Here is a 14,822-nt window from a genome sequence, read left to right as displayed (position 1 = left end):
GTTTCAAAAAGCTCAAACGGACAATTTGCCGCAAGTTACTGAAGAGATGATTATGGATTTTTTTCGAACGAACCAAGATTTCATTTCGCCTGAAATCAAAGGCATAAAGGCTCAAAGGTATAAATTTGTTTATTTATAAACTGTAGCTGTAAATAAGGGCGTCGGCAAGGAGGTGCACTTACACTACCCTGGATTTTCTTTAAGCAATTAAAAATAAATAGAAAAGCAATTTAGTTATAAAATTTTATGTAAAAAATTGATTAATCAAACAAGAATTGCAATCATACAGAATAGTTTTAATCTTTTTTTTTGTGGGGATGGTAGTTTGTTAAAGGGTTGCACCCCCCTATATTTTATTCTACCGGCGCCCCTGGCTGTAAATAATTTTGTGTGTGAAAATGGAACGGCGATTTGTTATAACACATATAGGTACACGTTAAAATATAGCAAGGATTTAAGTATACTAAAAACATCTTTCCACTTTCATAAAAGTATAAAACTAAACGCTATTCTTACACACTAAATTATTATTACTCACAAAAACAAATAATTATACTTACTCACAAAATTATTATTATAAACGTTATACTTACTCTTTTATTAAAATTATTTTATTAAAAATTAATTTTAATAAAATGTATTATTTTATTAAAAATTAATTTGAATTAAAGTTATTATTTTATTAAAGACCAATTATAAACAACTTTGTAATAATTACAATCAATTTTATTAAAATTAATTTAGTTAAAAATTAATTGAAGTCAATTTTATTAAAAATAATTTATAAACGATTTTATAAAAATAAATAAGCTATTATTTTTATTAAAAATTATTGTTTTATCAAAAATTAATATTTAATAAAATAAAATTAAAGAAAATTAGATTCTAATTTATAAAAAAAATTAAAGAAATAGTCAGAGGCAAGCTAGTTATAGAATATTTTTACCCTTTCTACTGTCAAACATAAATACACATCTTCAATTTTAGTATATTTTACTTTAACTACACCTGCTAATGTTTTTTTATCGAATTTTTTTATTAAATTTAAAAATAAGTTTTGCTTCATAATATTTTTTAAAGTGTTAAATCCAAGGTGTAAATAATAACATGAACCATTTTGAAAGATACTGGTACATTTTATGAATGATGTATTAAAAATCAAAAAGATTTTTATTACATTATATTTTAAAGCGTCTAGTTATGCAGATAGTGTGCATATTGAAGGATTTAAAAAAATATAATAGTTTTTATCCCTATTCTGTAAAAAAAAGAAAAAATTAATGTATACTAAATTTTATATTAAATAACTATTTCATAATTTAAGGTTTCCAGAAACTTTTGGAATTTTTACGGAAAAGAAAGATATGAAATAGCGATTAACACAAACTAATATTACATGGACATAGGAAAGCTATAAAAAACTTCTTCTTCTTTATCGACACTATGGCCTTGGGGAGGCCAGGTCTGTCTCAATTGGTTGTTTAGTCTAATAAGATTCTGTTTTTCAGTTTTTAAATCATCTTTTTCATATATATATATATATATATATTTTAACTTCAGATCAGCAAGACAAACATATGGGGATAATGCTATAGGCTATGTGCAAGTTAAGCGAGAAAGTGATATCTGCATTGTTAAAGGGAAAATGACTCCTGAGCATAAAATAAAAACCAAAGCATATGCAATAACTTTGACATGTGATGAATCTTCTGGGGTCATAAACTCATTAGTGTGCGATAACTGTGCGGCCAGCGCAGGAGGATGCAAGCACATGATAGCATTTCTTTTCTGGGTTCACCGAAAATGTTCGCTACCATCTCCAACAGAAATAGAATGCTATTGGAAAAAATCTAAACTTTCATCAGTTGGTTCATCCCAAAAATTTATTCATGCTTCTAGTTTAGGTAAAAAAGATATCAAAGATCTTCCCCCAAAGTGTCCTTCTATTTTAGAAGCAATACACTTCGATTTTAAAATATATTTTTAAAAAAACAAACGACGTTCAACTAGGCACGTAAACAAGCGTTAAATCACCAAGGAGAAAAAGTGTAAACAAACGCGAGTCAGGCTCGAATGGCGTCACTTTCTTAAAAGTCACGTGACTTCCTTTTTAAACTGAAAACGAAAGTACACGATTTTTAATTGCTCTTAATTAAAAAAGTAGCATTTTTTGGGAGGTAAAAAGATGTTTTTCAGGACTTTTCCATCATTCTGAATTCATTAAGAACATAAAAAAAATTGACTGCAATTGTCCATTATTTTTCTGTCTTTAAAACATGGAAAAAATGGCCTGCATTCGTTTTACAATCATCTATTCAAACATTAGTCGTCTCTTACTTTAATGCATAAAATTTTTTTTAAAAAAACTTATGCTCTAGTATTCCAATATCCAGATATGTAAATATTTTAATTAATTCTAACAATGATTTTAAGTTATCACGTTCTATTGATTAATTAGCAATAGAAGTCTTCATAGAAGTCAGTTACTAGACTCTCAAAATTACAATCTATATCCTGGTGTACATTTGCAGTCATATTGTAATTTTCAGTTCAGTTACGATTTAGCGAAGCTGACTGCCTTCAGAAACTGGAAAAATTGTGAAATGATTTTAAATACAAAAAAATGGGTAGAAAATTATTCAAAATATTATAAAGAGAAATATATATTTACTTACCTAACATAAGGTTTCACTAAAAGGTTAAATAAACTCATTTTAGCAGGTTGATTATTTTTAGTAGACAAATTTCTCCATCGAACATATGTTATGAGGAAGCCACTGAAATGTATTTTAGTAAAATTAAAAGACAATTATTTAATTATTGAAACATTCTTGTGAACATGTTTACTGACACGTATAACACTCTTTAAACCTTTTGTTTAATTAATTTATACGAGAAATTTAAATTAAACTAAAATTCTACAACTGTTTTGAAGATTGTTTTACAATCCTTTAAAGGTTGGTAAATATTGAAAATGAAACCACAACTGTTACAAAAATTATCACAATGAGACTACACTAACGAAATTTCACTGCATAAGCAGTGAAATTTCGTTAATTAGGGATAATTTAAATTAGACACCTCCGTTAATTTTTTTAAATTGCTTGATCTCTGAGATAATTAAAATTAATAATTAGAATTGATAATATATTTGTGGTAAAAGGTTTAAAAAATATTAAAAAAATACATTTAAATGTCTTGTGAAACAAGAAAATAAAGACAACTTAAATAATTTTACCATAAAACATTTTATATTTTATTATAAATATTTAGTTAAAAATAAATACTAAAGAAATTTTTATAGAGAAGCGCAAAATATAAAGTGGATTTCAAAACTTAATTAGCAATAATGAATTTGGTACATCATTGAATTCTTTTCCATAACTAATCATATAATCGTCGTAATTTGCATTCGTTTCATAAAATTTCTGGAAATTTTAAATATAAATAAAACAACTTTAAAATGCACAACTTACGCTATAAAGAAATAATTTTCAATGCCATTCGATCCATTTGCAATAACAGAAAAGGAGAAATTTTCCATATATTCTAAATAATTTATGATACTGCCTGGAATGAAAATATTAAAATTAACAAATAAAACAACAAATAACAAATGAAACAATAAATAGATAAAAGTATGTGTATGTTACACAAATTTTGTTGATCTCTTTATTCTAAAATGTCGCAAAACAATGTTATCTACTATGCTACAAAAATTAAGCACACTATTTTTAAAATGTAATATTCTTCACTCTTCAAATAAAAGAAGTAATAAACATGTGCCTAAAACTGAATGAAATGTCTTAATTTTCGTTATATTTTGTAATTCGTTTCTCTTATTTCATTTGGAAGGAAAAGATAAATTTTTTTAGAGTTGCACCTTTTTTTGAAGCATAAATGCTGTTACTTTTTCAGTGTTTAAATGTATCTCAATGACATTAATAATGGAGGAACCTGTACAACAAATGTATACAATGAATCTATTTTAAAATGATTGAAGAAAATATTAAGGCAAAATAATTATATGTCGTTTTAAATTGTCTAATCCTATGGCATTTCTATTTTTTCTCTCTAAAATTTGAAATAAAATCAAGTAAAGTTCAGCTTTTCTTATTCTTAAATGGATAGGGTCGATACTTTATAACGCTTCAGTGCGTTAAACTTTCCTATTGTAAAAAGAAGAAAAGTGGCATAAAAATTCAAATCGGTTAACACCTTCTGTTCACGTAACATACTGTGAAAATTAAATGAAAAATTAAAAATAAACCATCTTATATTTGTAATTTTTTTCTGTCAGCTAAAATTCAAAATAAAAATGTTTTAGTTATTTTATGCTTTAAGTAACTAAACATTTTAAGTTCTGATCAATGAAAAAATATTTTTTATTCATTCAAAACCCTAGAATTTATGAATATTTTACAACTGTTACTTTTCGTTGCTTTTAAATCAATTTTTTAGTAATAATATATAGTAATTAACAAAACAAAGATGACTTGAAAAATATTGAGTTTTTTTTTAATTTGAACTATATAGTACAGTTACGTGTCATTCCCCTCTCTCATCTTAAGAATCTACTGACTGAATTTCTTTTCCTTTAAGTACAGACCTGTACGCAGCTTCGGAAACACGAGAAAGCTCATTACGAAAAAGGAAATTTTGATACATTTCCTACAGCTTGTAATCAGTTTTTTTTTACCTCACACTCCTACTTGAAATAATTTTACTTTGTAACCACAGTCATAGAAATTGATCAAGGCAACTGATGAAAAGGAAATTCTTTTTTTCTTTCGATAGTCAGACATTTCAAACTAGAAGATGCTTAACTTATGATTCGCTTACATGTCGTGCACACTTTTTTGCTGTGTGTTTCTGGAGCGATACGGTGTCTATGCGATACGGTGCAATTTTATTGTGAAAAATGGTTTGTTTAGTGATCATTCTAAAAAAAAATCAATAAAGGTCTTATGAGTCACAATCTAGAAGTTGGATTGTCAATTCCAGACACTAGTTTTATTGACCAATATTCGGTGAGCCACGAATTTTCCTTCAAAATCATCTACCATCACATGACTGCGAGGAGTGATACAATTCGACATTTTTTGCAAACAACAGAAATCTAAGTTCCTCTAAAGTAACATTTACTATATTAAAACAAATCAGATGTTTGTATGACAAAGAATGAAATCCTTTGTAGTTTGGCTGCCGAATTTTAAAGCTTAATGTGACTTACAGTTCTCATACTCAGAAGAGGAAGACTCATAAAGCGTGATAAATTGTGATGCAGCCATAAAAAGATCTTAAATTTTTCTACCAAGCCTACTCTTGAAAGTTTGGTAAAGTGTACCGTTTTTATGACTGCATCAGAAATAAATAAAATTGTTTGGACTTCAAAATCATATCACTGCATCCACAATAAGCCTACATTATATATAAAATGTTAGGCAGAAGCAATTTTAAAATAAATCTGACTGTATTGAAACTTAATCGCAAATCATTAATATTAGACACTTTTATGAAACCACAAAAAATTAAAAATCCTAAAATCAAATATTAAAAATTAGAAACAAAATACTAAAATTCAAACACACAAAAAAATTAAAAATTTTAAAACGTTATATCGCACGCTCGTTAAGCATACTTAATTTTTAATCAGATGTAAAATAGTTGAAATTCGTTACTAAGTCATGAAAACTCGTATCTTACATTTAGATTAAATTTATAATAATAAAAGTATAATGTGAAGCATAAAATAATCAATAATGAAACCCATACTTACTATATTTAAAGAAGAACAAATGATTGTACATTAAATAAGTGTGTGCTAGAATATTCATTACAACAGTTAGGAGAAATATTCCACGAAGCATAGGCATCGGATGTCTGTCATTATCTATTTTTACCAGCTTCTTAGTGTTGTGAACTGCTGACAGTGAATAGAACAGTCTTTTCAAGGAGACTAAAAATTAAAATGGTAAAAGGTAAAAAATAAAATAGTCAAATAAAATTAAAATGCAATAATTAAATATTATTTATAACTAAGTGTGTTAAAATAATCGTTAGAGCATTGTCGTTAAGAGAATTGGTATTTTACCCATTTTAGTATTTACTAGCTCTCAAATAGATGAAAATGTTGTGAATAAATTTCATGATGCACATTTTTATTTTCTTTTGGCCATTTAAAAGGACATATTTCTTTTTTTTCCAAATATCTTGACCCTTTCAAACTTGTTTTTCTTTAAAAATTCCTCTCTATGTGAGAAAATTTAACAGAAGCGTTATCTGATATTATCTGATTGAGAACTTCATTTGCTTCAAAACTGTACAAATACGAAAAATACAGTCCACATGCAGACTGCTTTTCTATATTTGTATATTTTTGAAACGAATGAAATTTTCAATAGGAAAATACTATTTAATATTTTTAATTGTTTCCAAGTTTAAAATATGAATTTTAGTAAAAATTGCTATTATTGTTATTTTTTTGTGAAAAAAATTAATGAGTTGAGTTATCTGGATAGTGTTACTATCGTAATACATTTTTTATTATACTCCAAAAATTTTTTTTTTAAATTACCTTATTGTGCTGTAATGACATTTCTAGTAGAAAAAAATAACAAAAAAAGACGTAATTTTGGTTAATAAAACCAAATTAAACGGGATTTATACCATATCCAAATTATATAATTTGGTAATTATTCCAAAAAATATGATACTGGTTTAACAAAAATTCCGGTTTTCAAAAGAATGGTTTTTCTGCCATGCATCATAATAGAATTACCGAATTTTAACACATTTACGAAATTTTATCACAATTATGTGAATCCATATTTTATTCTTAAATCTACTAATTTCATTGCCAAAGTGCTTCAGCAAAAATTACTGAACTTTCTGGTGTTCCCATAGAGGCCGAATCTGGTAAATTTTACCCTTTTCTGGTAGTTTTGAGCATATTTTCTTTCTCAGTTTGAGAAGGAGAGATTTTTCTTAAATATACTGATATGATATTGTAATGAATGTAACATGAAATACAGCAATAACGTTGAAAAAGAGAAAACGTGCAATTGCATTTGGTTTAAATGTAATAGAATTAAAATATTACCGTAATGATAAGAATTTTTAACTAGGCAGTAAATTTTAACTAAAGTATGCCTGATAAAAAAAAAACGTAAAAATTGCTTAAAATAGCATATTTTTTAAATTTTGACATATTTTTCTATATTTTACAATGATTTTAGTACAGTTTATAAAGTGTCAAAAGCTGTGAGTGAATACGCTAAATACGTTTTTAAAAGCTTTTAAATAATTTGTATAGATTAATTTTCGAATTAATGATAAACATTTCCATTTGAAATGTATGAAATTAAGAAATTTTGCAATTTTTGTACAGAAAATAAAATGCAAAAAGAGTCTAATATAGCTGGAATTTGTTTTACTTTTTAACAAAAACAATCAATAGGTAATAGCATGGTTCTACTGTTTTGAATAATGATTTTGCAATAATGTTTTTCCTATTTATGATTTTACTTCAACTGCTCTTTATCTTGAAATTCAAATACAATGAAGCCATTTTCTGTTATTAGAAATTATAAAATTTAATGCATGTGTTCTAATTAAAAATCAAATTGTCAGATTGTTATGAATAATTTATATGAATAAAGCTTAAAATGTATTGAGTTTCATCGATTAATTGACTTTATTTTATGTAATTAGTTCGTTCATTATACAGTTTTTTCTAACAAAGGTAGTAATAACTAAGAGCTTAAATTTTATGCAAAAAGCGCTTTCTTAATTAAATTGCTTCATGGCACAAATTTTGTTTTATATTTTTGAGGAAAATTTAAATTGAACGCATCTGCTCTTTAAACTGTCAATCCTTTCTAATGCACATGATCCTGGATCTGTAATGAAATTAAAACTAAAGGAATTTTAAAGAAATATTCAATTCATTTTAATGTATTAAATGAGTCAAAAACTCAAAATGTCTAAGATGTTTTAATTTGTTGCGAAAACAACACTTAAATGTACGCTGCAAAAATATCAAAATCAAATTACAGTAAAAAGTACCGTCACCCAGTTAGCCAGTTTTTTTTCGCCGTAAAATTTATCTTCTATCTTACAATTTCACGGTATTAAAATTTTGATATATCATAATATTTGCAGCAATATTTAATTTAAAATTACTCAGTTACTGTATTTAAACAAATATTATTCTGCAAGTTACGGTATAAAATTTTACGTTTACGGATGCTGTTCTGAAGATGCCAAAAACATTTAACTGTAATTTTTTCTGTAATATTTTTACAACATACTCGTTCTCAATTCAAAATCACATTTTACATCTTTCCTATTTAATTTTAATATTATATGCTTAGATATTAGAAAATTTTTATATTATATTTAATTATTATATCAAGTATTAGATATTTATTTATTATCTTATTATATTACATAATAAGATATTTCTTTTGTCAAATTAGCGTGTTTTCAATTGTTCACACAATGCATGTCTGCCCGTAAAGTACGATATTTCGTTGTTAATTTCTTCCATGCATTTTTAAAGTAATAAGCTTCAAAAAAGACAAAACTAAAGCAAGATATTTTTGTGCTCTGTGGGAGATTGAAATTTTGATCACTTATAATTGCTATTTTATTTAATATGTTATCGGCTTTTTTGATAAAAAGAAATAATTCTATTTAATTAATAAAATTTTTTTGACTACATATAAATAAATAATGTTCTCATACGATAAATTCTAGAATTCTAATAAATTAAAATATTTCATAGAATAGTTGTTATGATTAAAAAGCCAACATTCACCTTAGAATTTTGATGTTGGGTAAGCTGGAAATTTCATGAACCAAATTTCTCCTGCTGTATTTAGGAGTACCAAACCAATGATAATAAATCAAAATCTTTCATAAAATAGTTGTTATGTTTACAAAAACAATATTTACCTTGAAATTTCGATGTTGGATCAAATGGAAATTTCATGAAATAAATTTCGCCTGCTGTGCTTAGGAGTACCAAGCCAATGATGAATACTAAAACAGGTCTGAAGGTAAACATAAAATGAATTATTTTATAATCATGCGACTGATTTAAATATTTAATATTTGAATATTATTCAGATTACGGTTTAATAACATGAAAAATAAACTCATGATCAGAATATTAAGGCTTGTTAAAGGAATATTCCCATGAATCTGAAAACAATAGCAAATTTCAAGAATTTGTGCTTATTAAAAAATAATGCAACATTTTCATGATTTTTGTTATAAATTAACATATGTTTAAAGAGTGTTTTACAAGTTTTCAGTAAAAATAAGTTGCATTTTTGATATATTTTTCTTTGTAATTTTCAAAAGTAAGTATCGTGTAAACATATAATACGTACTGATTGCTACGACTAACAATTTATGAGGAAATTAGAATGAAAATTCTAGAATAGATCATATCTTTAGCTATCTTGCTGTGATACCAGTTATATAGGGCAAAATGAGAAATGACGGAAAATCTGACATTTTTGGAAATGCATCATCTGCCTGAAAACAAAATACAATCTACGAATCATATACGTTATAAATTAATTTAGTTGATGATTTTTTGTGCTTTATAACCAAAATTTCTATAAAATATATCAATTGTAATAATTTTAAATTTAAAGAAATTATATCTTAAAAATGCAATTTTATGTGAAATAAGTTGATAAAATATGAAGTTAAATAAAATAGAGAATAAATATTTTTTTCTCTTTTAAATGGAAACAACATTAATATTAAATAATTTTATGCCGTTTTTATTCAGCAGTTTCGTATTATTTCGTACTCATGACAGATTCGTATTTATTCCAATTTCTGTCGAATCTTAATATTTTAAAAGAAAATTCTCTCATCAGAATAAAAGTTTTCGTCAATGCTTGGGTATAAAAAACCTAATTTTTGCTACTCCGTTTTGTTTATTTAATTGCTTGATTCTGACCCAATAATTAGATAAATGAAGCAATAAAAAAATAATAATAAATAAAGGGAATAAAAATAAAACAATTTTAAATTAATGCATTTATGACCTCAAGTAAATAACATAAATTTAAAGGGGAATACTAAATTCGTTACAGTAATTGGTCGAAAATAAATCGCAAGTTTCACAACGGTGTCAAAATATCTCAAATATGCATTTTCCTACTTTTTGTTCAGCTGACAATTATCCTTGAAACTGTCCACTTACTTATATTTGTTGTAACAGTGTACAAAAGAATTGAAAGTCGGCTTTATTCAAAAGTAATTTATTTTCATTTCGTCATTTGTTTTCAGTAAATCCTATTAAAAATAAAATCATTGACGCCAGATGAAGAATGCAAACATAGACTTAAAATAAAATCATCTCAGTGAAAAAAATAATTTAAAATGATTATTAAAGCTTATTAAATTGTCGTAAAAACTTATCACAATTTCATGTCATTTATTTTTTTAATTATTTGAATCAAAACTATGGCTTATTTAAACGTAATTAACTTTCATATTTTCATTTTCTTAAATAAAAAGAAATCTACCATATCTAATAATTGATAAACGTAAACTAATTTCACTTTACTTAAATTGTAGTTAATTCTATTTTTTCATTATAAAAAATCTTTTTTATTCATATTGTTCCGGAATGACCAAACTTAATATTACTTTTAAATTTCTTTATTAATTTATTTATTTCTTTTCTTCATCAATAATGTAGAAATGTATGCTTATTAGGGTTACCAAATGATATTTATATTAGAAATCATGAAAATGATAGCTTGCAAATTCTAACAAATTACTATGACATACAGAAATGAAATGAATAAAACTGTTGAAGTGAAGAAAGAAAAATAAGGTCCGGAGTTGCTAGGTGTTTATTTGAGTCATGAAAATAATACCAAAATTTAATGAATAACTACTATGCATGCAGAAATAAAAAGAATAAAACTGTTTAATTTCTGAAAGAAAAATAAGGATTGGGGTTGATAGGTGATTATTAGAATTATGAAAATGATACTAAAATATAATAAATAACTGCGGGGCAGGAATGAAAAGAACAGAAAGAACGGAATAGGTGATTATCAGAATTATGAATTGATACCAATAACTACAACGGCAGGGTGGGAATAAAAAGAATAAAAAGAGCAGCAAATACGATTGTAGCTGCCAGATGATTGATCGAATCACCACCAAGTTCAACCATGTAAGAAAACAGTTTTTATTTTTAATCCTTCCTTTTTTACTAGTGATTTAAAAGATTCCAATAAGATTTTTATTTTTGAATGAATTAAATACCAGTTTATGACCCTTAATCTGCAAACCTTTGAGACTTCATCTTCGAGAATGATTTAAAAAATATCCATTAATTTTCAAATATCGTGTATTTATCGGCTAATTAGCGTTGAAGGCAATTTTTTTTAACAAAATTGTTTCCAACAATAACCAAATTATATTGATGAATTATTAGGTAAATTGCATCGTAATTACTATTTTAATACTGAGATGCATTTTTAACATTAAAACTTTTGTTGGTTAGTTCATGAATTCGTTCATTTATGAATTGTAAATTCAGATAAGTTGGAATTTCGGAAATAAGTAAAAATTGTAATAGCACAATTTTTTGTGATTTCCAATGGAACAAATTGATATTTTAATTACCAAATTGAAATTTATATGCAAAATTCTGCTTGCATTATTTATAATTTTATCTTTGAAAATATATTTTAATATTCGAGTTTAAAATATATTGCAGACTATTTATTGAATTAAAAAATGGTTTTAAATAAAGTGCACTTACATTATAATACTTTGTTCCGTTTCAAGTTCTAATTTCCTTTTTTCTTGACAATGAAGAACACTCAAAGGAAATCCTATTTGTCTCGAAACTGCAAATCGAAATTATGGAATTATTTTTGCTCTGCAATATACAAAATTATAGAAAAAAGAAAGAGTCATAATTTTAACTTATTTATTTTTGATGCATTATTTCATTTTTAATAAACCTTTACAAGAATACCCATTATTAATTAAAATTATAATAGTTAAATGTTAAACTATCACAAGTTTTTTTTAATTTTATTATTTCATTACAATAATATCAAATTTTAAAATAGGTCTTCGAAATTGAGTGGATTTGAAGACTGATTGAATAATTACTATTGTGATTGTGACACTAATACCATATAAATCTTTCAGTCAGTTCTATTTTTAATATTTTTAGATATTTAACACATAGTAAGATGCTGTTGCTATCTAGAAAATATATAAAAAAATCATGATGTGTGGGAGGTAATTATTGCACAGACTTACTGTGTCTTGGTAATTTTAATTGCATATTTCAATTCACATGTAATATCTGTTAATTAACATTCACAGAAAGCAAACATTATGGTTGCTCAAATTGATTTGTTTTTAAATGTATTATAATTTTAAAAAAACTGGTTGCATTCATAAAACTTTAGTGATTTCAACAACAATGTAGATGAAGCAATACACCAGTGTTCAAATCCCGAAAACTCATTTTAATGTATATTAAGAAATTATTTATCTTTTTTGACAAAATAATATTTGCTTTTATTAAAATTTATGGACGATTTAACTGTTGTATCATGCGCTTAGATTTGAAAATATATTACGTTGGCATGTAAAGAAAGGCAGTCAAAATCTAATTTTAAGACTCATAATTGTTCCCTGACTGTATTATGATTTTTACAAGCGAACTTAATGTGCAATGTAAAAATTCTGGGAAAAATTACGAAAAAAAGTACTGGCACCCTGATTGCTAGTTTTGTAATGATTGCTGATTGCTTTTTTGTTTTAACTGTAATTTTTACAGAAATGTTTAATAAATCACTGTAATTGAATAAATATTACTGTAAAAGTTAGTCTAAAATTTCATGGCAAAAATGGATTTTGCGGATGTTGTACTCAGGGTGCCAGTACATTTTACTGTAATTTTATCGGGTAATTTTCACAGTGTTGTTGATAAGATACATGGTATTTAAAATTTAAAAATATGCAAAATAGTAATTATAAATATATTACTACTTTTTAAGTCCCTTTGTTAACTTTCAAAGCTAAATCGTCATTTTAAAATATTAATTTGATTAGGCTTTAATTTGATGTTTATAATACAAACATTTTACTGGTTTATAATGCAAAAGTTTTTTATGCTCTAAAACAACTGTAATAAAATTTTGACTTAAATACTTAAGTCTTTATATGACTTGTTATAAAGAATTTTGAATTAAGCAACATTGGCGCCAATAATATGCCGATATTTTTATTGTTTCCTTAAATAAATTAGTACCTTTTCTTCTGCAAATTTTACTTTTGAGTGCATAGCATACATTTTATTTCAATTACAACCTATTACCAAACTTAATTAAGCATCATTGGCCAACATCTTGGTCATATATTATATTACGTTTCACCTAAAGAATTACTACCATTTCCTTCGAAATTTAGCTGTTAAGCACATAATTAATTTTAGTTTTCAAAAATCCTTCATTTTAAATTATTTATTTTTATATAAACGCCTTTCTAAAGCAAAAAAAAAAAAAAAAAAAAAAAAAAACAAGTGGTTTCAGATAACTTTAATTCAGTGACGTATTCCCTTAGTGATCCTACTTTGATCTGACTGTAAGAATAAAAAACATTAAATACATAAGGACGTGCTATAAACTCTTTATTTAATGAGAGCTTTAAAATAGTATATATCACTGATGCATTTTTAAAATGTTTGAAAAACAATTAGTTGCAGTTTCATTTTTACCAAATGGTAATTCTAAACCAATAAAAAAAATTCCATTCCATTTTTCAAACATCTCTCTCAAGTGATCTTATTGATGTCCTTGAAGGAATTATAGATTAAAGCAATTATTTTATTATTGAAGATCTTTTGCCATTTTGATAGTGGCACACTGTTATTTATCTTTTGTTACTCTTTTTCATGTTCTTTTATTCATAGTTTCATAAGACAATATGCATACTAAAATGTCTTAAGAGCTTCTTATAAAAACATGTTGCCCGAATGTTTTGAGAAAAAAAAACAGATTTAGCATGTTTAGAAAAATTAAACGTCGTAAAAAAAACTGTTTAATAATAAATGCAATAAACACTATATGAAGTATTTTTTCTTTTAAATTTGAGAAAATCAGATTCAGAATTTATTGAAACATTAGGAGAGTGTATAGGAACTCTAATTTCTGCTTAACAATCATTGTTGTATTTAAATACTAGTTGGATAAATGAATGTTTTATAATTGCAGTTCACTGAAATATATTCATAAACTTTTGAAGTTAAATGTCTTCAAAGCGTAAATTAGCACATTGTTTTTTTCAAAAAATCCACCAACTTTATAATTTTATATGCTTACTAGTATATGCAATACTGGTTAAGTCTTCAACATCGCATGTTGATGGGATACAAACACCAAATCTAAAAGCTGCAACTCTCATGTAGTGTCCATATTTTACCAATATGCTGAGAAACTGTGAAATAAATATATAAATACATACATATAATATTTTTTATAATACTTATTACTATGAAACTATTGTTCTACTCATAGAAAAGAACAATCAAAGAAACGAAGCACGTACAGTGCGCAAATAATTAAACGGATATAAAATTTGTTTAGCCAAAGATAATTCCATGCAATATGCAATTCCATGCGAGATAGCCTGGTCGGTAGGGTGCTGGGCTCATGTCCAAGAGGTCGTGGGTTCGATCCCCGCCGGCGTAGTAAATGGTGACTGATGCACGTTAAATCTGTCGAGTCTAAAAGTCCGATATAATTTTATTAAAA

The 14,822-nt window shown here is 25.7% G+C and overlaps 1 protein-coding gene across 1 annotated transcript in view; it reads right to left on the bottom strand.

Moving 5' to 3' along the window:
* The window catches only part of LOC107437202 (nose resistant to fluoxetine protein 6), a 70,541-nt gene that overhangs the window by 15,478 nt on the left and 40,241 nt on the right, over positions 1-14,822 (bottom strand). The window contains exons 3-8 of the mRNA XM_016049124.3: positions 14,391-14,505; positions 11,810-11,897; positions 8,959-9,056; positions 5,780-5,959; positions 3,477-3,570; positions 2,676-2,777 (exon numbers count right to left, since the gene is read on the bottom strand). Coding sequence (XP_015904610.2) covers positions 2,676-2,777; positions 3,477-3,570; positions 5,780-5,959; positions 8,959-9,056; positions 11,810-11,897; positions 14,391-14,505 — 677 coding nt within the window. The remainder of the gene's footprint in view (positions 1-2,675; positions 2,778-3,476; positions 3,571-5,779; positions 5,960-8,958; positions 9,057-11,809; positions 11,898-14,390; positions 14,506-14,822) is intronic.

Source organism: Parasteatoda tepidariorum, chromosome 4 (genome assembly GCF_043381705.1).
Source record: "Parasteatoda tepidariorum isolate YZ-2023 chromosome 4, CAS_Ptep_4.0, whole genome shotgun sequence".
NCBI lineage: Eukaryota > Metazoa > Arthropoda > Arachnida > Araneae > Theridiidae > Parasteatoda > Parasteatoda tepidariorum.
Note: the sequence above shows the minus strand (reverse complement) of the source record. Positions and strands in the feature narration are given on the sequence as shown.